The sequence below is a fragment of the Manis pentadactyla genome, chromosome 5 (genome assembly GCF_030020395.1).
Source record: "Manis pentadactyla isolate mManPen7 chromosome 5, mManPen7.hap1, whole genome shotgun sequence".
NCBI classification, from domain to species: domain Eukaryota; kingdom Metazoa; phylum Chordata; class Mammalia; order Pholidota; family Manidae; genus Manis; species Manis pentadactyla.
Genome location: NC_080023.1, coordinates 62525492 through 62549569, shown reverse-complemented (window position 1 = coordinate 62549569; position 24078 = coordinate 62525492). Strand labels below are relative to the sequence as shown.

The following is a 24078-nucleotide window of genomic DNA, read 5'->3' as shown; positions in this document are numbered from 1 at the left end:
TTGATAAGTCAGGGTAAACTAGGCAAGCTGTTGCATCATTGTTAAGTCAGCTCTCAATTGAAATTCTTTGCCTAACACATTTCTAGTTCTAAAAACATGTAGGAAAATCAGAAGCTAATCACAGATTTTAGTACATTTTCTTTCTTACCATCTTTTCTTCTGCATCTGTGTTTTCCTGTTGTTTCTTCCTCTTTTATGTTTCTAACATATTCTTCAGTATTTTTGAAAATTGAGAGCAGTGATTATTGCCAGAGGAGAACAGCGCTTCTGGTCACCTCATTATTAACTTGTGGTTACAAAATAGCTTGGCTTTTCCCCCCCTATTGTTACATCACAAATTTTATATTATTTATGTGAAAAATCTCTGAAAAACTTTTTTCCCCTCCTGAACTAAAATAACTCCTAAATGACTGCTTTTAATACTAATATCTGTACTGAAAAGGGTATTTTTTAAAAAGGGTATTTTGAGCCATTAAAATTTTTTTCAAGATTATACAGCAAGTCAAGGACTCAAATCAAAATGAAAATTTTGAGGGTGCTAGTCAAGTATTTTTCAGAGGCTGACAAAACTTAGCATACTTATTAGAGAATAGCTTACATGCTTCTAGCCCCTCTTCATTTGCTATTGCCACCTTTATTCTAGTCTGCGGTCATGTCAGCATCCATACCCCTCTCCTATCACATAGTACCTTCCCTATTCATGGGATAGCAACTAAAATGGGCACTTGGCCTCACATACCTTAAAAAATATTGCCAGTGTCAGTATTATAACTTGCTCTTCCAACCCTTAAGTTAATGAAACTATTCAGGTTTGGTGTGAAAGGCTGTCATTTGTACTGCAGAATGTAGTATTAAACTTGAAGTATTCCTCTCACTCATTCCACTTAATGCTATGTAAATAAGAGTAAATCAGACTGATTTGAAACAAAGTCAAATAAGCTAGGACTGCAATATTTAGATAAGACACTTCTTTTATTTATTTTAAAATGGTGTTTTAAAGTTTCCATTATTTAAGGGAAAGGTTGGTTAACTTGTAATTGGAAGTCTTCTAAAAAGAAATATTAAATAGACTTTAAATATCACATCTAAGCAATTTTCTAATAGCTTCACAGTCTCAGCCAATAGAAACAACAGGAAAAACATGCAGGAAGATTCAGAACAGACTGGAAAGCTTGCAAACTCTGGTAGAAGATTTACAGATGAAGAACCAAGGTACAGTGTACATTTTTGGAGAGATTTTCCCTGCTCAAAAAAATACTCAATCCTCCCTTCAGGTTAAGCCTCCTATCTATAGACCCACTGAAAAAGATATTGAATAAGCAATTCAGAAACCTTAGTCAAAATATCATGACTAACCCCTGGATTAATTTTGTGGCCTTGGGCAGAGGTCACTTTAGCCCTGCTTTATCTTTTATCTAATAAGGATAATAACACTGTTGACTAGCCCTCAGGAGAACCTGTGTTTTGGGCAGTTTCTCACATGAGATTTCCTACACACTATCTTTCTTGCCCCTGTTAGCTCTTAGACAAGCATTTAATGATGGTAGTCAGGGTAAGATTGTAGTCAATAGCCAGAAAACAAAATAATGGTATTTAGAGTTACATAGGATTTAAATTAGCATGGACTGCAGGAGACAAAGCCGCCCAATGAATCACTAACTAAAAAGATAAACTACTAATATATAATTGAAGCTATTTGAATGAGAAACTATTTTACTTTGTTGATTATAGGTAAATCTGGGCTTATGCTCTGGGTGGATGTTCCCACGATATAGGAAGATATGCATATGTTCTCATGGCTTTGAGTTTCATAGTTTTATGCTTTTCTGACATAAATGCATGCATCCAGGAGCCTTTGTCAGAGATAATTTTGAAATACATATATTATTCCATCTTTGCATTTCTAGAGAATATAAGTCACTGAAGAATAATAAATATTTTTCTAAGAACAAATCCTTAAAAATAAATTTTGCCTTATTACTAATACTAATAATAGTTGCTATTAGTATTTATTGAGCACTTACCAGCTATGTGCCAGGCCCTGTACTCAGCGCTTTGCTTTATGTTTTCCTCATGTGAGCTTAACAACACTAATATTATGTCATTTGAAAATGAGGAAACTAAAGATAAGATCACAATCAGTCAATAAGCTGTAAGTTACACAGTGAATATTAGAGCAGGGACTTGATCTCTGCAGTTTCTGATTCCAAAAATCCACATTTTTTAATATACTAAGGCTATATACACCAAATTGTTATTTAAGAAAATTGTAAGTCTCTTATGATAACACCAGATCCTTGTGTATATAAATATCAAGAAAAATCTGATTTTAAGTTTATTGTGAGTTTTTTAAGGAAGGTGTATTCTCTTACTGGCTCCATTTTTATTCATACTTTGACACATTTCTGAGTTTATCTGAGCAATACCACCATGTAATAAGTTCAAATGGAAGACATGTTGTATTTGTTTAAAAAATAAGAATACCTTTTTATTGGATGCATTACCTGGAAAAATGGCCCTTGGAAATTATGAAGCAAGTATTTTAGAATTTTAAGAGCATTTATCAAAATTTAAAGTACACATATACTTTGACCCATAAATTCCACTTCTAGCTGTTTATTCTAGAATAAATGTACAAATGCACAGAAGTCTGTTTACAAAAGTATTTCTTATAGCATTATTTATAAACAAAAATAAGAAAGTAACTTCTAAAAATTTCCTTACTAACATGTTGGTACATCCATGTAATGGAATACTGTAATACTGTGCAGTCAGAACAAAAACGAGCTGAGCTGGAAAGATGTAGACATTTTGTTGAGTGAACAAAGCAAACTACTGGACAATTTATACCACACATTTCCATTTGTGTAAAGAAGAAAACTCCTGTGTGTGTGTGTGTGTACATGAAGATATTCACTAAACTGTTCACAGTGATGCCCTCTGGCTGGGGGGTGAAGGGAATGTTAGCAGATTGAGGGAACAGAGAGACAAAGACTGACCTCCCTCTCTCTTTGTATCTTTCTGAGGTATTCAGATTATTCACAATTAGTATGTATTATTCTATGATAATAATCACTGTGTTCATTTACAACAGCTGAAAGTGTAAAGATTTATCCTTAGCTCTGTTCCATAATATCAGTTTTTTTAAAAATATGCTCCTTTGCAACTTTTAAGAATTGTTGAGCTTAGATGTATCTTACTTTATCATAGCATATCACATGCTGTGACCTTTAGAAGCACATCATCGAGCTTAAAGCAGAGTCAAAGTTACTGTTCTTTGTTTTGTCAACATTTTCAGCAATGTCTTCAATGATCAGAAATCAAGAAAAGAGGATACAGAAAGTGAAAGACCAGGAAAAAATATTACTAAAGTGATACATTGCTTGCCTGTTTTTTACAGACAGATGATGCCCAATTAAGTGTGGGGTTTCTTATAATTAGTGCCCTGTGTACTTTTTTCTTTCTATGTGAAAATTTAATAAAAGATACCCTGTCCTATAAATTCTATTTTGAAATAAACTATTCTTGAATGCTCTCACAGTAAAACTTCGAATAGTGCTAATTAGATGTGAAAATATTGATACCTTATAGGGTGTTAATTTATGCTAATAACCAATGTGTTGGAATAGGTACATGGTTTTATTATCTTTACTGGTGCTGAGGCAATAGTCCTTTATTTTTTTTTAGCTTAAAAAAAATTTCACATTAAAGATGTGGTACAATGCCCAGAAGGACAAACTCCAACTACTGACAGGGATTCCTTTTGTGACCCTGAACTCACTGTTTGTTGTGTCAGTATCACTGAATATGATCAGATCACAAAATATTGAAGCCCTTAATCAAAACTTTTAGAAAAATTTTTCTTTATTAATAGCTATAAGGAAAGAAAAAACGTGTTATTATTAAGCCAGTGGCTAACTCAGTTGTATTCAATACAAATTGAATACAGTGTCTGCCTTACTTAGGTTTTAATAAGTTAGGAGGTTTAGTATGTGGAGTGTTTTCCAACACCAGTGACCAATTTTTGTGGACACGGACTGGGTCTCCTGTGAGTCATTTCAATTCTGACACTGCCTGCCTAGAGCTAATATCAAATTCTACAGATTTACGGGCCCCACAAGACAGCCTCCCACTTCAGATGCCATTTGTAAGTCCTGGGCCACCTGTGCTTCTAACAAGCTACAAATGGGAGGTTCCCCTAACCACCCCCTCACTTTCAATGATTTGCTAGAATGATCACAGGACTCAGGAAAGTGCTTTACTTACTTATATTACCAGTTTATTAGAAAGGACACAACTCAGGAACAGCTAGATGGAAGAGGTGCACAGGGCAAGGGATTGGCAGGGAGGGAGGGAGGGGGCTTCCGCGTTCTCTCAGGGCACATCCCCCTCCTGATGCTTTGATGTGCTTACTAACCAGCAGCTCATCAAATCTCATTGTTTGATAAATCTCGTAGAATCCATTATTTATGGAGCTGAATCTCCAGCCCCACTCTCCGGTGTTCAGAAATGGGCTGGTGGGTCTGACGATCCCAGGCCTCTACCGCCTGGTCTTTCTGGTGGCCAGCCCCGCCCTGAGGTGGTCTGGAATCCCCACCTTAAGTCACCTCAGTAGCCTCAACTCAGCCTCGATTGTACCTCATTATGAATGACAAAAGACACTTCTGTCACTAAGGATATACCAAGGGTTTGAGAGTTCTGCACCAAGAACTGGGGACAAAAATCAAATGTATTTATTATATACCAGAAGATGTGAAACAAATGAAACGAGACAACAGATACAGAAATGTTTCAGTTGTGCCAAAGACAAGGACAGTGTGGCAGGAGGCTGGCTGTCTAAACAAATTGGTCCTCCTGTTCCACAGTACAGATGTCACAGAGAACGTCTGCTCAACTACGGGCTGTTTCCCAGCCCTGCCACCCCTCACAGCTGTGTGTGGCCACCTGACCAGTTCTCATAAAGGCATGTGGACCGAGCATATGTGGCACTTCCTGGCCAAAGGTTTAGTAAGCATTGTGTGTTCCTCCCATTATTTCCCCTTCCATGGGCTGCATACAGTGGGCAGCAAGGTTGTAAGGGGTGGCAGAGCTACCAGACAGTAGCGGCCTGGCTGACAGTCTGCAGGGAGAGCTGCCCTCCTTCCAGGAATGCCCACTGCTGACTGTTCAGTGTTCAGCCTTCTTACAGGGGTGGTGTCTGTGACAGTGGCCAGCACCAGCCCTAACCAGTACAGATGTGAACAAATAGGAGGGCGTAAGTACTCCCACAAGCAAACCCTTGGGTTTCTCCTCTAAGTGACAGTGTTAGCACTCTGAGCACATCTTTACATAATGGCTTTTTAAAATATAAAATTTAGTAGTATATATATCTCTTCCATAAACTGGCTTTACTGAAAGATTCATGTTTATTTCACCAAGTGATGATAAAATAGCTAGTGACAGAACTCTGAAGATACTGTTTTGCCTTTGTTTACCTAATAGAAATGCCTGAGCATTCTGTGTAGCAATAGTAAAAGCCTTCTCAAGAGCTCACTGATAAAATATAAGATTCATTATGAAGTATGCGAGGAAGTACACATGAACTTCACATAAAAGTGCTATGAGCCAAAAACTATCAAACAGTTCTTTTAAGCACTTTCTAACATTATTTTCAGTTGGGTTTATGCTCTTTTCAGAAAGACAATCTACAACCAGGATTAAACATTATTTTGCCAAAAGATGTTACACTTATTAAAAGCTGTTTTAACATATAAGAATTCATTTCAAATACAGGCATACATAACATCCCTCCAAAGAAAGCTGAAGCTTTAAAAGAAATATTCTAAAACTTTTTCTCCAAAGCAGGAGAAAGACTTCTATGCCTCTTTGCTTTTTGCTGTGTGTCTGTTATTAGTGGAGGAAAATTTAGTATTTTATTTTACATCTAAGCTATAATGGTACTAAAATTTAGGCAAATGATTCAGACATTTAATAAAGATACTAAAATTCAGGCTTTATTTAGTTATAATAATAAGTTGAAATGGATCTCAGAGCAAAGATGTACTTCTAAATCACTGTCTTCTTAGAGTTGTTACCCAAGAGAGCTACTGTATGCAAGGATGGGGGAAAGGGAGAGATGACTGCTGTGGGATAGTCCATCTGTCTGTCCAGTTCTGGTGTGAGTGGGGAGGGGTGGTGAAGAGAGACCTACAAGGGCCCCATGAATAAATAATGGGTGTGCCCTTCCCTGCAGTCAGGCTGTACCTCCCAGCCCTCCAAGAGGTACCACTCAGGCTTGCTCAGGCTACACCCTCACCCTGCTCCTTGTGACCTGCTCCAGTGATGGACTGATTAGGCCCCTGTTTCTACACCAGCCTTCCATCATTAAAACAAAGACATATTTGCTACCTTCAAACCATACCTGGCATGTAAAGCCAAGAAAAAACATTGGGAAATCTTAATGCACTACCTCATACATATCCTTGATAATCACAACTACTGACCAGCTATTTTCTGATCACAGTTCTATATGGTGTTAACATGTTTAAATAAAAAGTATACATGTAGTAAAGAGCATTTCTCCACCTGGACTTGTAGGAAATTAGTTCTTTTTGAATGAGGCTTGCTTCAATCCCTTGATGAAGGATCACCCAGAGGCTCAAGCTTGAACCCTGTTCATCTAGTTAGTTTCTGTGCTCCCTGACCAGTTCACAACTTAGCCAGTGCACTTGCCCAGAGGTCCAAGTCCTAAAGTAGTGATGGACCAGCACAAACCCATCCACCAATGCCAGAGGAAAATTACATGCTCACTGGAAGCATTATCTACGTGTACGTATTTCCACTCATTACACAAAAGTCACTAGCAAATTTGGAACAACTCTGATGGCTAAATTTGGAGCTACACTTGCTTTATTTTAAATTACTCAGGGTGCTCCACAAGCTTACCCTCTCCAGTACTTTGTAAACTGAATCAGTGAATCCCCCACCACTTGTGAACCACTTTATCCTCATGTCCAGTCTCTAGGGACCTATTGCTGCATTCTTCCCAGCGGGTAACTCTCCCATTGTCTACCACCACAAACTTCCACTCCACCACTGTGTCTGCTGGCAGGGACACAGAACGAGACCAGAACCCATCCTTGCTATACTGGAGTGGGACGTAAGTGTTCCAGCTCCCAAGACTCTTATGGTCTCCAGTCACTGCAATGAACTCCACACCAGTGCTTGTGATATAATGGACCTGGAACCTGACATTAATGTGCTGAGACTCTGAAGACATTGCTACTACCCTTTTTGGTTTCACTTCCAATTCCTGACCTCTTGCTTCCACAACAGTGCTTCTGCCATAGTCTGTTCCCTGGTTTGGGCATAACAGTGAAGCCTCAAGACTGCCACCCAAACCAGTATCTCCCCAAGATGAGTGCCTGGACACCATTTCCCAGTTCTCGTGGTCATCAGTTTCCTGACTGTCCAACTGTCCAAGGTTCACTTTTTTAGCTCTGTCCATGACCAGGTTGCTGGAAGGCAACTTCTCTGCAAAATATGGAGCTGCTTTAGCAGGTGTCTCTTGTCCTCTTTGGAATCCCCATTCTCCCTTCAAGCTTTCATTTCTTGGCGCTTCAGAGTAACCTCTATAGTTACCAGTCTTAGATGTAGCTAGAGAGTCTGTGTCTGAAAACTGTGCAGAAGGAACACGCTCCTTTGAATTGTCAGAGTCACCACCTTGTCCAGGGCTTTGCATTCTGCATGCTGCTGCTTCGTGCAGGTTACCATGACCTTTGGTCTCTGAAACCAAACATCCATTACTTTCATGAAGATGCTCTAAAAAAAGGGGACATGTAACTGTGTTAGGCAGTTCAAGTGAGAAAAAGTAAGAAAGGCTGAGAAAATAGGTTTAGTTATTGAAGACTACACCAGTAATCTATCTGCAGTTCACAAAATCTATCTCTACTAATCTCAAGTACTTAATTACCAAGTTCAGGCACTAACTGAATAAATGCCTGTTTGGAATTACAAAAGGCACACCCAAGAGTGTCAGTGCACCAGCACAAGAGTGCAAATGAAATGGCAGGTTAGAGAGGCAGAAGTGTAACCCTGTCGTGGTCCTCCATCCGCAGGCCAGGCTATACAGGCATGTAGCCAAGTCAAGTTGCTTGGCTCCTATCATCAGAAAATGTTGTCCAGCCTGTGGCGTGAAGAGCCGCATGGCTAACCTACAAATCAGATGAGTACACCTGGCCTCCCAGGAACTTCCTGCAGCCCAGGGATCACTCTCACAGGTGCAGGCAGGCAGCAGCTGTCGCTGTGAGCCAATACAAAGAACAGCAGGGCATCAGCGGGCAAAAGGTGGTGGTGAGTGTCACGGGAGAGGGCTGGGTTCTGCTTGCCAACCCCATGTGTATGGGGAACGTTTCAACAAAACAGGTGTTCTACATATTCTCCCACTGTACACTTTAAAGAATGTTTTTCAAATACACAATCCAAGCTCCCTAAAGATTTGGTTTTCTTCTTGGCCACCTAATTGTTAGTCTAAATAGCTCCTACAAGATGGAAATCTCCAAAATCACTCAATCAGCACAGATAGGGTTTTTAGTTTTTGGGGAGTGAGTGGTGTCTTTTTTAATTGTCTCTTTAATGGGGGGGGGGTTGCTGCAAGTGAGACAAACATTACTCTGAATTCTTTCAGTCTAAAGCATGAGGCTGGATTTCAGAAAAGGAAGATAAATGAGCTTTCCTGATCATCCCAAACCAATTGCATAAAAGGCATGGGGAGCTAGATTTTCAAGTGACTGAACATGAACACCACTCCACTCCCGTGTCCCGCAGCAGCCAAACCACTCCACTAAAAATAAAGTTCACAGATGTCATTTTCACCGTCAGGCTGGAGTCCAGGACAGGAAGCAGACCAAGGGAGGGCACTGGAAGGTACAGTTTTCTGCCAGTGTTCTCACTTTGCCTAGCATACAGTCTCTAAAATGTAGATTAAAACCTAGAAGTCAGTTCTACTCATGGGAGTTGGGTCCCCTAGTAAGTACATCCCTCCCGAGGACATTGGACAACCCAGCTGTTCGGGTGAGCATAGGGGCGGCCAGGATACAGCCCCAGGCTTCAGCGAGGCCTTCGTGGCCAGAGTTCAACCTGAACTTTGCCTTCCTGACAGAAGCGCCCAGACAGAGGGGAGGTGCTCCCAAATCCAGCTCTTCCGTGGGGTGGGGTATGGGAGGACATGAGGCGATGGAATTGGGACTGAGAAAAGTGTTCCAGCTCCGCCAGAAACTGAAGAGGGTGGTCAAATGCCCCTAAATTTAAGCATTCCTCCCCGAAGGCCCGGAAGGGGCGCCGCCGCCGCAGCGCCCGCACTGCGCCACGCGCAGCCCTGCGGAGGAGCCCCACCCCAGGGGCAGGGGCCGGTCCTGCCAGGGCGCGCCGGGCGCCGGACTCCGCGGGCGAGGCCGGTGGACGCTCGGGCCGGATCTGCAGGGTCTCCGCGGAGGGCGAGAGACCTCCCGGCGCGTGCGCAGCAGCCGGGGGAAATGAGGGCGTGAGGCGAGGGTCCTGCCCCCGGGGGAGAAGCGAGTCCGCGGGAATGGGCCGCTGGGGGGCTGCCGGTGGGAGGTTGTCCTCCCTGGGTGAGCTTCAAAGCCCCTTGGCAGATCTGCCTTCGAGACGCGTGGAGGAAGGGTTACCTGGTTTGCTGCCCAGCTCCCCGCTGGAAGGTCCCGGCGTCAGTCCGCCGCCAGCACCCTGATCGCCTCCCGCTGACGCCGCAGCCTCCCCAGAAGGGTCGTCCTCCTGCTCCGCGTCCGCGTTCTTTCCCGTGTCCCGCAGCAGCCAAACGAAAAGCGCTCCGGCCAGACCTCCTCCGACCAGCAGGGCGGACCAGACGGCGCCCATGGCTGAGAGTTCAAGGCTTCGAGAGACGACGGCGACCGAGCCCAGCGCTCAAGTCGCGCAGGCAGAGCCACACCTACCCCGCCCGCTCCAGCCTTTTACGGTCCGGGCGGCGGGCGCTCCTGCGCGGAGCCCTGCCCTCGGCGACTAATACTCAACTTTCGCAGCCCCGCCCCACACCCCGCCCCGAGGCGGCAGCCCATGCTCCGGCCGGGCGGAGACTCCCCGAGCGCCCTCTTCTCCCAGCGTTTTCTATATCCGACCTCGCCCTCGCCAGCAGCCGCGTGCACCCGGTGCTCCCCGTTCCACTGTGTCCCGGGCGCGTAAAGAGCCAAGTGCGCGCTTCTGTCGCATGCAAACCCGGTTCTGTTCCACCGCCTTTCCTTCCCTCTCCAGCTGCCCGCAAGGCCCAGTCCTGCTGCGGCCTGCGCCTGGATCCTCGGCGCCTCCTCGCCATAAACACGCAGCAGCAGCGCGGCCAGCTAGAGGCAGGAGCTTCCAGGAACTTAAGCGCTGGAGAGGCTCACATGGGTCGCTGACGCGCGGAGTTGGTACTCAGGCTGGAAAGGTAGCACTGCCGGGTGGGCTGGGGTGGGGGGCGCCCGGAGCAGAGGGGCGCGGCGCGGAGAAACCGGGAGACATAGCGGAAGCTCTACTCGGCCGCCAGTTAGCCTCGCTTAGCCTCCCCAAGCTTCCGCCTCCCCGCCTGTAAAATGAAAGTATTGGACTGAGACCTGTCCATCTATAAATGCCAATCATCTAAACTACATCCAGCCCTTGCTTCTTCCTCGATCTACTTTTGAATGTGTAGTTGTTGCAAAATCCGCACTCTTCTGTCTGGACTGATGTTGCCCAGAGACAAGCTCTGCAGTTGGGTTTATTAATAAAAATAGCCCTCTCTGTGGGCCAGGTCATTATGCGTTTCATTTGATCTTCAAAAGACAACCCTGTGCGCTAGGAACCACAATTTCTTTCTAAGCTCATTCTTCTGTTGATCTGATGGCTTTACACACTAACTTGAGGCTGATTCTCCACTTAGCGTCTGCAGCTTGAGCCTCTCCCCTGAACCACGCTGGGCACTCTTAATCTCCAACAGCTGAGGCCACAGATAGCAAACAACGCCTGGGAATAGTTAGTGAAGTGGCTCCCTCTGGTAAAACAACCCATTCAAATGTGCCCACTGTTGCCGCAGACAGCAGCCTGTGACAGCGTGCAAGCGTTGGCTCCTGGAGTTACTGGAGGACTGGGGTGCCCTCCCTGCAGGTCACAACCCCTGCAGCCACAGGGGAGAGGGGAGAGGAAAGGGAGGAAGACACGGTCGCTGGCTCGGCTTTTCCTCCTCAATGCTAATAATAGTTACCTCAGCCCCACTTCACTCAAATCTAACTCCCACTCTTCCTCCCCAAGCCTGCTACTTGCCGTGGCAACCACTTTCTTTCCTGTTGTTGAAAAACCAACAACTTGGGATCCTCTTTCACTCTCTTTTCTCCTCTCAGAGTAGGCAGTAGGAAATTCTGCCATTCTTTCTTCAAAATGTGTTCAGAATTCTACTTCTCTCCACAGCAAGCCACCCTGGTCTCCACCCCCATCTCTCGCCTGGATTATTGCAGTCTCCTCCCATTGCTACCCGCGCTTCCACCCTTGAACTCCTACAGACTACTTTTAAAGTAGCAGTCAGAATGATCCTGTTAAAACATTCTCATCCTCTGTACCTCTGCGGGGGGCCCTCCAATTAGTTGCTTTACAGCTCGTGGCAAAAACCTTTTGGACCTAGGGAGCTTCCCAGGTGTAATCTGAAAATGGCCCTAGGCAGAAGGCTGGGAGAGACTGCAGAAAGGGGCAGACTGCTCCAGTTGGCAAGTGGCAATTTTAGTAAGTAAGGAACTTACTTAGGAGGTGGCCAGCAAGATGAGCAGATCTCAGCACCCCCACTGCCCCCCACCAAATCTTAAAAGCTGTATTTTAGTTCAGTCACATATGCTGTCCAGCTAGTTTCAACACATTTCTTTCTCAAGGCTGTGTTCTTGGAGCAGCTTCTGGAAATGGAAGGCAAGCAGAATGTGCATTCCAAGGGCAGGGGAGGGATGAGGCACCTCCACTCACTCTGGTCTAGCGGGAGGGTCAACAGGCAGTCATGTCTTCCCAATGGCCTTCCCCAACAACCCTGCAGGGCCTGTCCCCCATGACCATCCTGAGCCCATCACCTTCTCTCCCTCTTCCCCCTACAGTGGCTTCCCAGCCTAGGGTCATCCTTCCTACAGGTACCCATCCAGGTTTCTGTCTTCTCCCTTGCCCTCTTCAGGGCTTCGCACAAGTGTCCTCTGCTCTGTGCCCAGTTTGAATTACACCTCCTACCCCCTATACCCTTCCATGGCTTTATTTTTCTCATTAGCAACTAGGGCAACACTTCTAATACACTGTGTACTAGCAAATAAAACAATCGATAGGTAAAACAATCAATAGATTCGTTGTTTCATTTCTTCCCCCCTCTCCAGAAGGTAAACTACATGAAGCAGGGTTTACTGTCCTTTGTTCTCTGCTGAACTCCTGGCACCTAGGACATTCCCAGAGTGGCCCCTCAAAAGGAAAAGGTTGAGTGAATTGATCAGACACTCCATGTGTCCCCAGTTGGGAGTGTTGTTGGTATCTTCATATAGAGTCTACGTGCATGTTTCAGCACAAAGTGGAGGTTACGCTTTCGTCAGACAGGTTTCATGTCTTACACTAATTAGGGAGTCAATGATGGAATTTTTAAAAGACCTGTAAGGTTTAAGACCACTGACAACCACCCACACATCTCAATCCTGGCAGCCTTAAGGTCACACCAATCTTGAGTGTGAAAACAGTAAAAAGTGATAGCAAATCTATATTTTTAAGAAAATAAATGTCACTATATAAAATAACATTCTTTTTATGCACTCTGTCTTTCTAATTGGTTCTTAACTTATAAGACTTATATATCTACATTTTTAGAACTTTGTAGAAAATTTAGACTTATCCTATCTCATTTGTCAAAGTAAAACTTGATGCCATAGGATGTCCTTGAATTTTATAAACTCTAAAGTTAATAGAGTAATTTTATAAATAGTATGAAAATCCTGGAACATTTTATTTCCTCACTGATAACTTAAGTTGCTCCTTCATTGGTCTTTTTTTTTTATCAATGTGCTCATGAATGAAATCCCAGAGGATCTGTAAAATCCTAGAATGCAAGCCCCAGTCCTCATTTCTAATACCTAGAAGACTAAGGTTTATTGCTGTTATCAATTGCTGTTTCATTTATTAAAAATATAACACAAAATGACATAACTCTTCCCACCCTTCAGAATCCTTTTTACATTGCATCAGATTAATCACACATTTTTAAAGAATGTTATTTACTTGGCCTTCCTTTTGGCTTTTCTAAACTTAAATGTTTACTCATTGATTTCTGTGTTGCTGCTTTTTAAAGTAAACAATATCCCGTCATCATCACCCACCCCCCACACACTACCAGAGTTAAAAGTCTGCATCCACATATTCTAAAAACATTCTTACTGCATGGACTATACCTTGTTTATCACTATACAGTTACAAAGTAATGTTCTTTGTATAGAAGACCTTTTGAGCCTAGGAAGCCGGAAACATAAAAGGAAAACAGATAGGATAGAGATGAGGGAGGAAGGTAGTGAGTTATGCTGTGATGTGTTAAATTTGAAGCACTAGCAGGAAGATGGAACTGGGGCTGTCAGTAGTTTAGGAAGAGATATTGGATATTTTTCATAGGAAGGTGGCAGTTAAATCTATGGTAGAGATTAATGTTACAAAGGGAAATCAGGATGCGCCTAACTTCGGTGCTTAGCATGTCAGGAAGATTGGAAAATTGCCTCCTTATTGCAGTTTATCTTGCAGTTATGTCTTGATGTTATATTTTAGGGGCCAAAATGTAGCACCCATTTTGTAACTCATTCTATTAAACAGAGTATAAATAAATGTAAATATGGATGGATATTTTAAAGTTATACATACTTATTTTTTTCTTTAACCTCAGGCAAGAAAAAATTGTTCACTTCTGGTGCAGAAGGATGAGTACAAAATGATGCAAAGCAGCCTTGTTCACAGGGCCAGGGCCATAAAGAGGATGGGAAGGAAGAGCTAGAAAACAGAGAATCGGGAGACTTGTTTCCAAAGCAGATTCAGAAAACCCTGCAAGAAGTCACTGGTAGGAGGGGGGATGGCAGTGCTGTTCAGCAGAATTTAAGTGGATGGATGACTGAGAAAAAACGGTTGGGTTTGACATACAGAGATCATCAGTGACTCAGCAGTGTTTGTGGGGTTGGGTTCTTTGTTTTGGAAGGCTGAGGAATAAATGTGGTGAAGACTGTGGAGTCCAACATTGAAGCCCTCTCGGGAAATTTGGAGACAAAAGGTAGGGGAGAAATTGAAGTGTCGCTTAAGAATTGAACATGGCCCAAGGGAAGTTCTTTCAGATCAAGAAAGACCCAGGCTGGTTTGTTAGCAGGAAAGAGCCAGTGGAGACTGAGACTGAGGATACGAGGATAGGAAATACTTCTTGGGAATTCCTTAAGGGAGAGGCAGCCATGGGCCAGGAACATGGAAAGGATTGTCCTCCGGTGAAAGGAGAGGGGACTGGCATGAATAAAGAAAAGAATGGACGTAAGAAACAATTTAGGTACAAAGGAGGCAGAGAGGGAGTTTATCAGCCAAATGAGAGGAAGGAAATCCAGTGGGGGTTTTAAGGAAAGTCCAGGAAGTGGAAGCGGCGCTGGGAGAAGAGGTTGCCTCTGGAGAGACCTCTCCTGGGCCCTGCTGTTCAGTCCTGGCCTCTCCCTTCCCTGGCATCCCCAGGGCCTTCCACCTCCAGACCTCACCTAACTTTGTGACGAGTTCTACAGTCACTTCCCGTTTCAATTCTGCACCTCCCATCTGGTGGGATCCACTGTGCAACCACTCCTGATTTAATCCTCCAAATTGTGGCCTCGAGCAGGGAGGAAGGCAACTCCCCATCTGCCAGATTAAATTCAACTGGTTGTAGCCTTTAGGGTCTCTATGACAGTCCCCAATGACCTCTCCAGGCCTTTCTCTTACCCTTTATCTGCTCTCCAGCCAAAGGGAGTTCTCCCATAGGAACCTTCACTCATTGGTCTAGACATTCCTAAAAGCCACTTGTTTCCATGAAACTTTTCTCCAGCCAGCAACCCCACTCCCCAGTCAGCCCTCAAATTGGTATGTCATTCTTTCCTTTGAACTCTGATCACATATTATAACTGTCTTAGAGCAAAATACAAGGTTCTCTGTGACAATATGATCTCTTATCTTTGGTTTATCTCATCCCCATATTAATAGAAAATTCCTTGAGGGTGCTTTGTTTATTCTTTGTATTCCTTGAAATGCAAAGTATTATCTAATAGGCCTTTTATTGTCTTTACTCACTGAATACCCAATACATACTGGCACTAGGCTAAGTACTTTGTAAGGATCATCCCATGTACTGCCCTCAGAGAAGTACTCTGCCCACAGTCTCACAGCTGATGAGTGACTGAGCTGAGATTTGAACCCACTATTCTGACCTCCCAGGACCATGCTCTGAAACTCTAGCCGAACTGAATCCTAACAGCTGTTAAACCATGTCCAAATTTTAAAGTATAAATTTTAGAAGTAGGTGTGCAAATCTAGATGTGGGACACCAGAGAACCCCTGTGGAAGTGTTCTGACATTTATGGTGAGTTTCAGCCTTGCTCTTGCCACGTAATTCCTCTCTCCAAAAGCCCTGGCCTCATTTCAGGAATGTACTTACCACCCCCAGCACCTGTCTGTCGCCATCAAGCTTCTGGCTCCTGCTACTCCGCAGAATATTAACCACAGGCAAACCTTTCTGTTACACTGGAGCTGCCCAGCTTCAGATTTCACAGAGACATTTTCTGACTGCAACTGTTTGCAAACCTCTGACTCATCTTAGTTCCAGAATAGACTCAAGGCTGAGATCTCTTATGTGAAATGATGAAATCTTTTGAGAACAGGAAAATCTGTGTTGGGAGAATTAGTTCACTGTATACAGAAACATAAAGTTAGATTACTACTTTGTACCACAAAAAATAACAAACTCCAGATGGAATAAAGGTAAATAGTAAAACTACAAAGCTAACTGGACAAAATCCAGGAGACTATCAGTGTCATATTAAATAACACAGGAGGGCCCAAAACTTGACTTCATCAAAATAAGGCTATCTGGTCAATGAAAGATGCCATAGAAAAAGTCAGCAGATAGATCCAGATGGGGAAAAGATTTTTGTGTTGTTAAAACTGACAAGGGATTAATATGTTGATATACAATGAATTCTTATAAACTGATGCCCAAAAAAGGACATGAGATCCAATATAAAATGGGCAGGAGATGCTTTTTGCTAGTGTGTAGGACAATGCCTGGAACATAGCAGGCACTCACAGTAATTTTTGGTTGCATAAATAAATGGCTAGGAAAAAGATGCAGAAATCCTCAAATTCACTGGTAATTAGATAAATTCAAATTAAAACAATGGTATCACACAACTCTCCATCCATCAGAAAAGTCACATGATGTTGCTGGTGGGGGCGTAAGCAAGTACGAGCAACCTGGAGAACAGGGGCCCAGTGAAATAAAGTATGCATATACCTCATAACCCAGCAACCTCCTCCAGAACATGTATGGCCCAGAGAAAATGCTTACAAGACTTTAAGGGGACACATGGTGTTATTTGGGGCAATGTTGAGTTCAAGGTCACCTAGCTGCCCATCATGGGGAAATAGCCAGGTAAAACATAGCGGAAGCCTGTGAAATACAATACAGTAATTAGAACAATGAACTAGATCTACACACAGCAATGCAATTAAATCTTAAATACACAATGGTGACTGAAAGTTAAAAAACGATAAGCTTTTTAGTACAATGCATTTATGTATAGTGAAAATACATATACACTCAAAAGAACAATACTTAGGTTTCAGAGACACATGCATATTTAAAGCCAGTTCTTAAACCGATTAAAGAGAGTGTCTTTGGTGGCCAGAAGAATAGGAATGGGCATTGGAATAAAGGGGGAATGAATAAGTAAATAACAAGAGAAGGGCCTTACACAGACCAGTGAGGATAATAGTTCTGAACCAGGGCATCTCAAACTTTAATGTGCAGAGGAAGCACTGGAGATATTGCTAAGTGCAGATTCCTATTCAGTAGGTCTGGTGTGGGGCCTGGGATTCTGCTTTTCTACAAAGCTGCCAGTGGATACTGAGCTGGTCTGTGGACCTCACTATAAGTAGGAAGGAGACTGAGGAGTAAGGTTAACACAGAAGGTTTAAAGAGGAAATGAGGGAGGAAGGGAGGGCATTAGGAAGGGAAAAATAGAAATTATTTAAGGGTGATGTCAGGGGCATCCAGAGCAGAGGCAAAATACACTTATCCCCTTATCAGACCCTGCTGTTTTGTCCAAGCTGGAGTGTTTATGCCAATCTAATTCTTTAAAAAACTTTGCAGGTCTCCTGTGAATCTTATGGAGATCACACCATTATTCAAAAGCCAAACCACTTATCTCTTCAAGATAAGCCCTTTTCTATCTTGAGATTCTGCTGAAGAACATCCTTCAGTTTTAGAAGCTCTATTGTTTGATTAAGAAAATCTGCGAGGCACACTTAATCATTTTAGTAGGACTTCCATGTGACTGAATAGTACTTGCTTACTCTCCCACCAGCAACACCACATCTCCTTTCTAATATTTGCCTTTCTGATGGATGTAGACTGAATAGTACAAAAGGTGAATAGCATCACCTTTGATCTTTCTGAGGTCTTAACAAGGGACTTGACAATTACATCCTTGGATTCATCTTTAGATCATGTTTCCTGGAAGTGTCCTTTTATATGCCCTTTTGAATTTGATCTTTGCTACAAAATCTTTTCTTAATTTAAATATCATTTGTCATCTGAGAGGCTGGGAATTTTCAATAGCACCAAGTCTTGGTTCCTTTTTCTTTAACTGCCCTTTTCTTAGCTTATCTATCTCCCCTTGCATTTTACTACAAGCAGCAAGAAGAAAACTACATTCAACACTCTGTATATAAAAATCTCATAGTTACACCACTCAGTTCATTAGGTACCTTTTCTATTTTTCATGTTATTTCAAATGACTTTATACCTAAACTTCCTGCTATTACATAACAAGGAGACTACTTCCCCCAGTTTCTTACAACGTTTACCTCATTTCCCTGCAAGCCTTCACCCACAGCCTCCTCATAGTGCATGATGCTTCTGCTAACAGTGCCTTCAAATCTCCTTAAGCTTTCACTGACACTCTGCTCAAAGTTCTTCCAGCTTCATACCACAATCCAGTTCTCCTGCTCTCTTCCACATCTTAGGTTTTTGTTCCAGCTGTATCCCACTTACAGACACCAAAATCTCTATTGGTTATCTACTGCTGCATAGAAAATAAATTTAATGGTTTAAAACAACAAGTATTAGCACAGTTTTTATGGGTCAGGAATTCAGGAGCAACTTAGCTGGGTGGTTCTGGCGCAGGACCTTCCTATGGTTACAGTCAGGATGTCTGCAGGGGCTGCAATCTCATCTGAAGCCTCAGGGGAGTTGGACTTCCAAGATGGCTGATTCACTGGCTATTTGAAGGCTTCAGTTCTTTGCAGTGCTTTGCTTTGATCCTCAGGCAGCTTGAGTGTCTTCACAGTGTCAGCTAGTCTTTCCCAGAGCAAAGGATCCAAGTAAGAACAAGGAAAAGCAACAATGTCTTTTTTTGATTTAGTCTTAGAAATTACCCCTCATCATTTCTTCCACATTCTGTTCCTTAAAATCAAGCCTATGTACAGACCACACTCAAGGGGAAAAGGATTAGAAACCATGTTTTGAAGAGAGAAGTATCAAATAATTTGTGGACATTTAAAAAAAAACAAATATAGACCCTCCCACCCCCAAATCAGGGATTCTTTGGGATGTTCTAAAGAAATTTCACAGCTGTTGAATGGAGAGAAAAAGAGGAAGAAAAAAATCAACCCTTTAATTTGCTGAGTTAAAATACCACCTGAACTCATAGTTTTGCCAGATCTTTTATGTAAAGACAGAGCATTGATTGAGAAAGAGTAAGATCCTAGATGCTGAAATGTGAACATTCAGGAAGATTCAGACAGCTTCAAGTTCCCCAAACTCCCAAGCCTTTGGAAATAGGCTACTCAGATCTGTGGTGGGAGTAGGACTGCCTGATAGACCCAGCTGCTGTCCCCCTGGATCTTCCCCCTCGCACCTAGGCCATGCTCTCTTGGGCTGCTCCCAGCCAGTGCCTGGGTGCACAGAAGTACCAAGGCAGGCCCAGTCAGGCAAGATGGAAGTCTCCTCCTCTTGGCCACTTGAGGACTCCCCAACGACCTGGCCAAGCCTTTATTTGAATTGTGCTGCAGTGCAAGGTCCTTCCTACCCCAGTGCTCCTTCCTTCCCTCTCTCCCCCCACAGGAATCACACATGCGTCCTAAACTAATATTGTTGCCCCTGCTCTTTCCCCCAAGTAAATCTCTTGAACATCTAATCTCATTTTGCCGCCTGTTCCTTGGCAGACCCAACCTAACGTGGCCTTCCTGGTCAGAGCAACTCTCCCTCTTCCCTTGTTGTAATGAAGCTTTTCCCACTTTGTACAAAGACTCTGTAACAACCTTTGTGGAAATAACCTGGCAGGAGGTGGGGGTCACCAATTCTCTTCATTCTTCACCTCTAACATCCTCTATTGTCTTGAATTCTACCATCAGTGATGTGCTCGAGACAGTCTGTACCAGCCTACTAATACCAACTGTTAAATTTTCAGGAATTCAGTTAGGTGGTTTGTAAACACAGTCCTTATTCAAACTTTTATACTTAAGTAATGTTAAAACCAAAGGTAATAAAAACTCTAAACCTCATCACTGCCTAGTTATTAACTTTTTATTAGTCTATGCTCTTGAAGTATTTACATCTATTCTCTGTGGGTGTCAGAAATAATATACAATGATGTACTACTTGCACTTCTCTTTGGATTTTGGAGGCCAGGTTTAGATGTGCTGTTTCAGCTCATTTCTTGAGTAATCTGAAAGGTTGCTAGCTTTGAGTGCAGCTTGAAGCAAGAGAAGGCTTTTGGCCAATCCAGGAAGTGTTTTGCCCTGATCCAGTGAATCCAGTGTGTGTGAAGCACCTGTGGCTGATCAGGCTGCCGAGTGAGTTTTGGCACATCCAGAAAGGCAGGTCAGACCACAGGATCCCGGGGTTTTTCAGCTGAGCCATGAACTCTGTAGCATATAACCATTCTCCTCTTGACAAACTAATCTTGGTTTGTTGCTTGGTGCTAGTCAGTACAGCAGCCTGATTATGAGACATTGAGTAACCAAGCGACTGGTGCCCATCGTAAACTGGGGATCATATGATCCACTAAGTCATAAAGTCAACTAACATTTAGTGTGTATACACAACGTGCCAGCACTGTTCTAAGCACTTTACTTGCAACATTTCCTTTAATCCTCACCACAATTCTGGGAGGTAGTTCTTGTTGTTATTGCTATTATCCCTACTTTAATTGAGAAAACTGAAGCAGAGAAGGGATAAGCAATTTGTCCCATCGTCATATGGCTCATTAGCAGCAGAGCTTGATTTGAAACCAGGGCCTCTGTGTTTAATAACCAAATTAGATTGCTTCTCATGATAAAGTGGAAGTTTCCTATAGGGGATTGGGCTTGAGCAGAAATTGAAGACACAGCAAATTGGATGATGAGCTTGCTCCTACCACACTGCTGTTCTTCTTGAGCCCACACCTCCAACCTAGGGATACTCTCCAAGTCCAAGTGACTGAATAGGAAACTACACAATATAATGGCAGCAGCCACAGGTGAGCTGCCACACAGCTATAGCCCAACTCAAGAGAGGCCCTGAAAAGCAACTGAGAGAATTTTCTGATAGGCTGAATTTTAAGCATTACATCCTGTTGACCACTTTGTCTAAAAGGAGAAATGACCTGAGGTGCATATGTCACCAACTAATAGTCAGTAGTTAATGGTTTAGCTCTGCAGCCAGAGGCTTGGAAGAATCAAGAATGCTGGACTGATGGTGACAAAGATGTTTGGGGGAAGAAGTGTACAGGGGACATCTCAGAACAGATCCTCCAGAGCATGAGGATATTTGGTTCTTTGTGAAGACCCATCAAAGGCTCCACTGTAGAGGAAGCACTCAACACTCAGGTGAGACAGCTATCCTCTGCATGGGAGCCCTCTTCTTTCCTCGGGCACTCCGGTGTTGCCCAGAGAGCTCATGAACAAAGTGCATGTGGAGGCAGAAATGCAGGTTATATGTGGGTTCAGCAACTTGAATTTCCCCTTACCAGGGCTGATTGGGCTACTGCTTCTGTTGATATTTACTTGTACAGCAGTTAAAACCAAACTCAAGTCCCTGATATGAATTAGGCTTGAATGTAGCAAAGCCAGGAAATGTGGCCAGGGAAACAAATGGATTCTTTCCAGACCACCACTGCCAGCACCTGAATCTCAGATTCCCAGGACTGAATGTCAGATTCCCACAACTAAATGCCAAAATACTGCCCCCACTTAATTTGGAGAACTCGATGCCACTTCCAATGGGCTCACAGGAGGGACAGCCCTCATTTTGTTGCTCTCATGGGCTGCCAAACCTGTGGGCATGTGTGTTGAGTTGAAATATCAAGGGAAGTTCAAAAAAGTGTTATTGGAAGAGCAGCTTACTCTACATTTGGATTTACTTTCCTGTTTAACAAACTTGGGCCCACACCAACATTCGCAGACTTACTGATGCTTATTCACCACCATGGCATTCCACCCAACACTGGTTCGCACTAAGAAACTGATTTAATAGCAATGGGCTGACCCTATAGGATTCTAGCATGTACTGCATCACCCAGAAGTGTCTGGCTCCATAGGGCACATAGTAAAGACTCATTCACAGCACAAATTGCAATGCAGTCCGTCCAGCATAGAGATTTTTGAGATGGGGTTATGACAGACCCAGGGCGTGAAAGGTCATCACCCAAGATTTTATATATACAGATTCAGTAACTTCTAAAACTTTGGGACCTAATATCCATTTAATAAATTCCCTTTTGATTAAATTATCCAAAATACATTTCATGGAGAAAGATCTAGAAGGATACATTTGAATGAGTGAAGAATGGTTATTGCTGACTTCATAGGAATCATTTGTATTTCCTACATTCTTTTTGTTAGTCTATATTTTCTGATTTTCCTAGCATGAGCATTAACATTTTTAATAAAAAATAATTTTAAAAAATAGTTAAAAATATCTTGAGTTTCCATTAAACTTTATGATGGCCTTATGCCATAGGAACACATTTATTATCAAGACAAACATGCCTAAAAAAGTGGGAAAAATCTCAGTAAGTTTAATTTAAAATTAGAGAAAATAATATTCTAAAGGAAGACTAAAGAACGTATTCACTCAAAACTAGGGAAAATAAAACTCTGGGGAAATACAATAGGGTAATTCTGCTTTTATTTATGGTTTTATCTAACTTCACAAATAGTTGATATAACTTTATATATTGAAAATGCTACAAAAATGTGGGAAGACTATATATGAATATCGATTTCAGTTGATAAGATACATAAAATATTGATTAACTGAAGCAGACAGCCAATGTGAAATGTTTGCAAGTATTAGGTATGAAATCTATGGATGTTGCCAAGTCAAAGTGGTACATCTATGGTGGGACACTCATCATAAATTTTGTTTAGTGTTTAAAATGAGAGAGAGAATTAGCCAAATATGTAGTAAATAAAATCTGTCTAATCATCTCCCCAAGATTCTTCTAGGTTTGAGTTATTTTATAGGAATCTTATTACACTCACATTTATACTCCTTCCTTATATACATCTTCTCAAGGAATTAAAAAGAAAAAATAAAGGAGAGAACCTTTATTAGATTGGCAAATAAAAATTGTACAATCCCACCCACTACCACTCCTATCCCCAAATTCACCGTCTTACACTCTGACATTTGTCCTTATAGTACTCAAAATCTCATGTTGATCATTAGACATGATAGATGCTAGACTTTAGAAAGTAGCTGCCCAGCATCAGGAATATCCAGATCTAACCCACATTTGTTCTATGCCCAAGTACAGCCCTGCTATTGAAGGCCTGGGACCATCTGTATAGCTGACAGAATGAAGCTGTGGGTAATGAATAGAGCAGACAAACAACTCAGGAACAGACACGGAAATGTGGGTTTGAGCACATAGGCTCATGTAACATATATGAATGTGTGTATACAGTATATACACACGGGAATAAAAAGAATATTCACACATAGATTTAAATAAATAATGACTCTTGCATGCTCTCTCTCTCTCTGTACACTCACACACACACACAGTTGACCTTTGAACAATGCAGAGGTTAGGAGTGCTGGCTCCCCACACAGTCAACAATCCACATATAACTGTTGACTCCCCCCAAATTTAACTACTAATTGCCTACTGTTAACCAGAACCTTTACTGATAATACAGTCTATTAACACATATTTTATATATCTATTACATACTACATTCATACAATAAATTAAGCTATAGAAAAAAAATATTTCAAATTGTTGCAAATTCCCCCCCCAAATTCCAATATATTTATTTAAAAAAATCCACATGTGGACGTGTGCAGTTCAAACATGTGTTGTTCAAGGGTCAACTGTCTGTATGTATATATATATACATATATATAAATAATTTACTATAATAGAGTCCCTCCTCTATTTCAGTTGAAATTTTATTGATAAAATAGAGGATACAGGATGTGAGAATAAAGGGAGAAAATATTCCAGGATTTTGAGTGACAGATATTCTCAGAGGACTCAGCTGTAACTAGGGGCATCATCTCTTTTTAGTTAATGCTTCTAAAAGAGTATAGCCAGTATGACAGGTATACTTCCTTTTGCTCAAAATTGAAGTGCATGTTCATCCACAGAAGGAATTAAGCCAGCTGGGGACAAATCAAAATGAAAAAACATTGTTTTGCCACTAAAAATCTTTAAATAGAATTATGAGTCATAACATCAAGAGCAAGTAAGGATTATATATTAGGTATATCCTCAGCAAGAGGAATATATATGCACACATTTACATAGATACACATAAATCACATAATTATATTTATGCTTAAGTATTATTTACATATAT

At 42.2% G+C, this 24078-nt stretch overlaps 3 protein-coding genes across 8 annotated transcripts in view; 1 reads left to right on the top strand and 2 right to left on the bottom strand.

The window, feature by feature from the left end:
• Positions 1–3500, top strand: part of CCDC158 (coiled-coil domain containing 158) — a 74052-nt gene extending 70552 nt beyond the window's left edge. Inside the window, exons 23-24 of the mRNA XM_036896782.2 lie at positions 1105–1212; positions 3299–3500. Coding sequence (XP_036752677.2) covers positions 1105–1212; positions 3299–3375 — 185 coding nt within the window. The 3' untranslated portion in view covers positions 3376–3500. The remainder of the gene's footprint in view (positions 1–1104; positions 1213–3298) is intronic.
• Positions 3501–5966: 2466 nt separating this feature from the next.
• Positions 5967–10025, bottom strand: STBD1 (starch binding domain 1). Its single transcript, XM_036896780.2, has 2 exons — positions 9666–10025; positions 5967–7800 (listed from the first exon to the last, which is right to left on the bottom strand). Exons 1-2 carry the CDS (start codon positions 9871–9873, stop codon positions 6950–6952), a joined length of 1059 nt encoding a protein of 352 aa, XP_036752675.2. The 5' UTR covers positions 9874–10025; the 3' UTR covers positions 5967–6949.
• A 2309-nt stretch (positions 10026–12334) lies between these two features.
• The window catches only part of FAM47E (family with sequence similarity 47 member E), a 35849-nt gene continuing 24105 nt past the window's right edge, over positions 12335–24078 (bottom strand). For 3 of the 6 annotated variants that reach the window (XM_057502345.1, XM_057502340.1, XM_057502343.1), the window contains one exon: positions 12335–18584. In XM_057502345.1, coding sequence (XP_057358328.1) covers positions 18511–18584 — 74 coding nt within the window. In that variant the 3' untranslated portion in view covers positions 12335–18510. Of the gene's footprint in view, positions 18590–23650; positions 23882–24078 lie in introns of those variants that run through there. The other 3 variants (XM_057502341.1, XM_057502344.1, XM_057502342.1) reach the window with 2 other exon arrangements.

Bases quoted from the DNA above. Each gene is read 5' to 3' on its own strand.
- STBD1 (XM_036896780.2), bottom strand. From the start codon at position 9,873: ATGGGCGCCGTCTGGTCCGCCCTGCTGGTCGGAGGAGGTCTGGCCGGA. The intron at 7,801-9,665 runs GTAACCCTTCCT...CCCTTTTTTTAG, and splicing joins GGAGCTGGGCAGCAAACCAG to AGCATCTTCATGAAAGTAAT.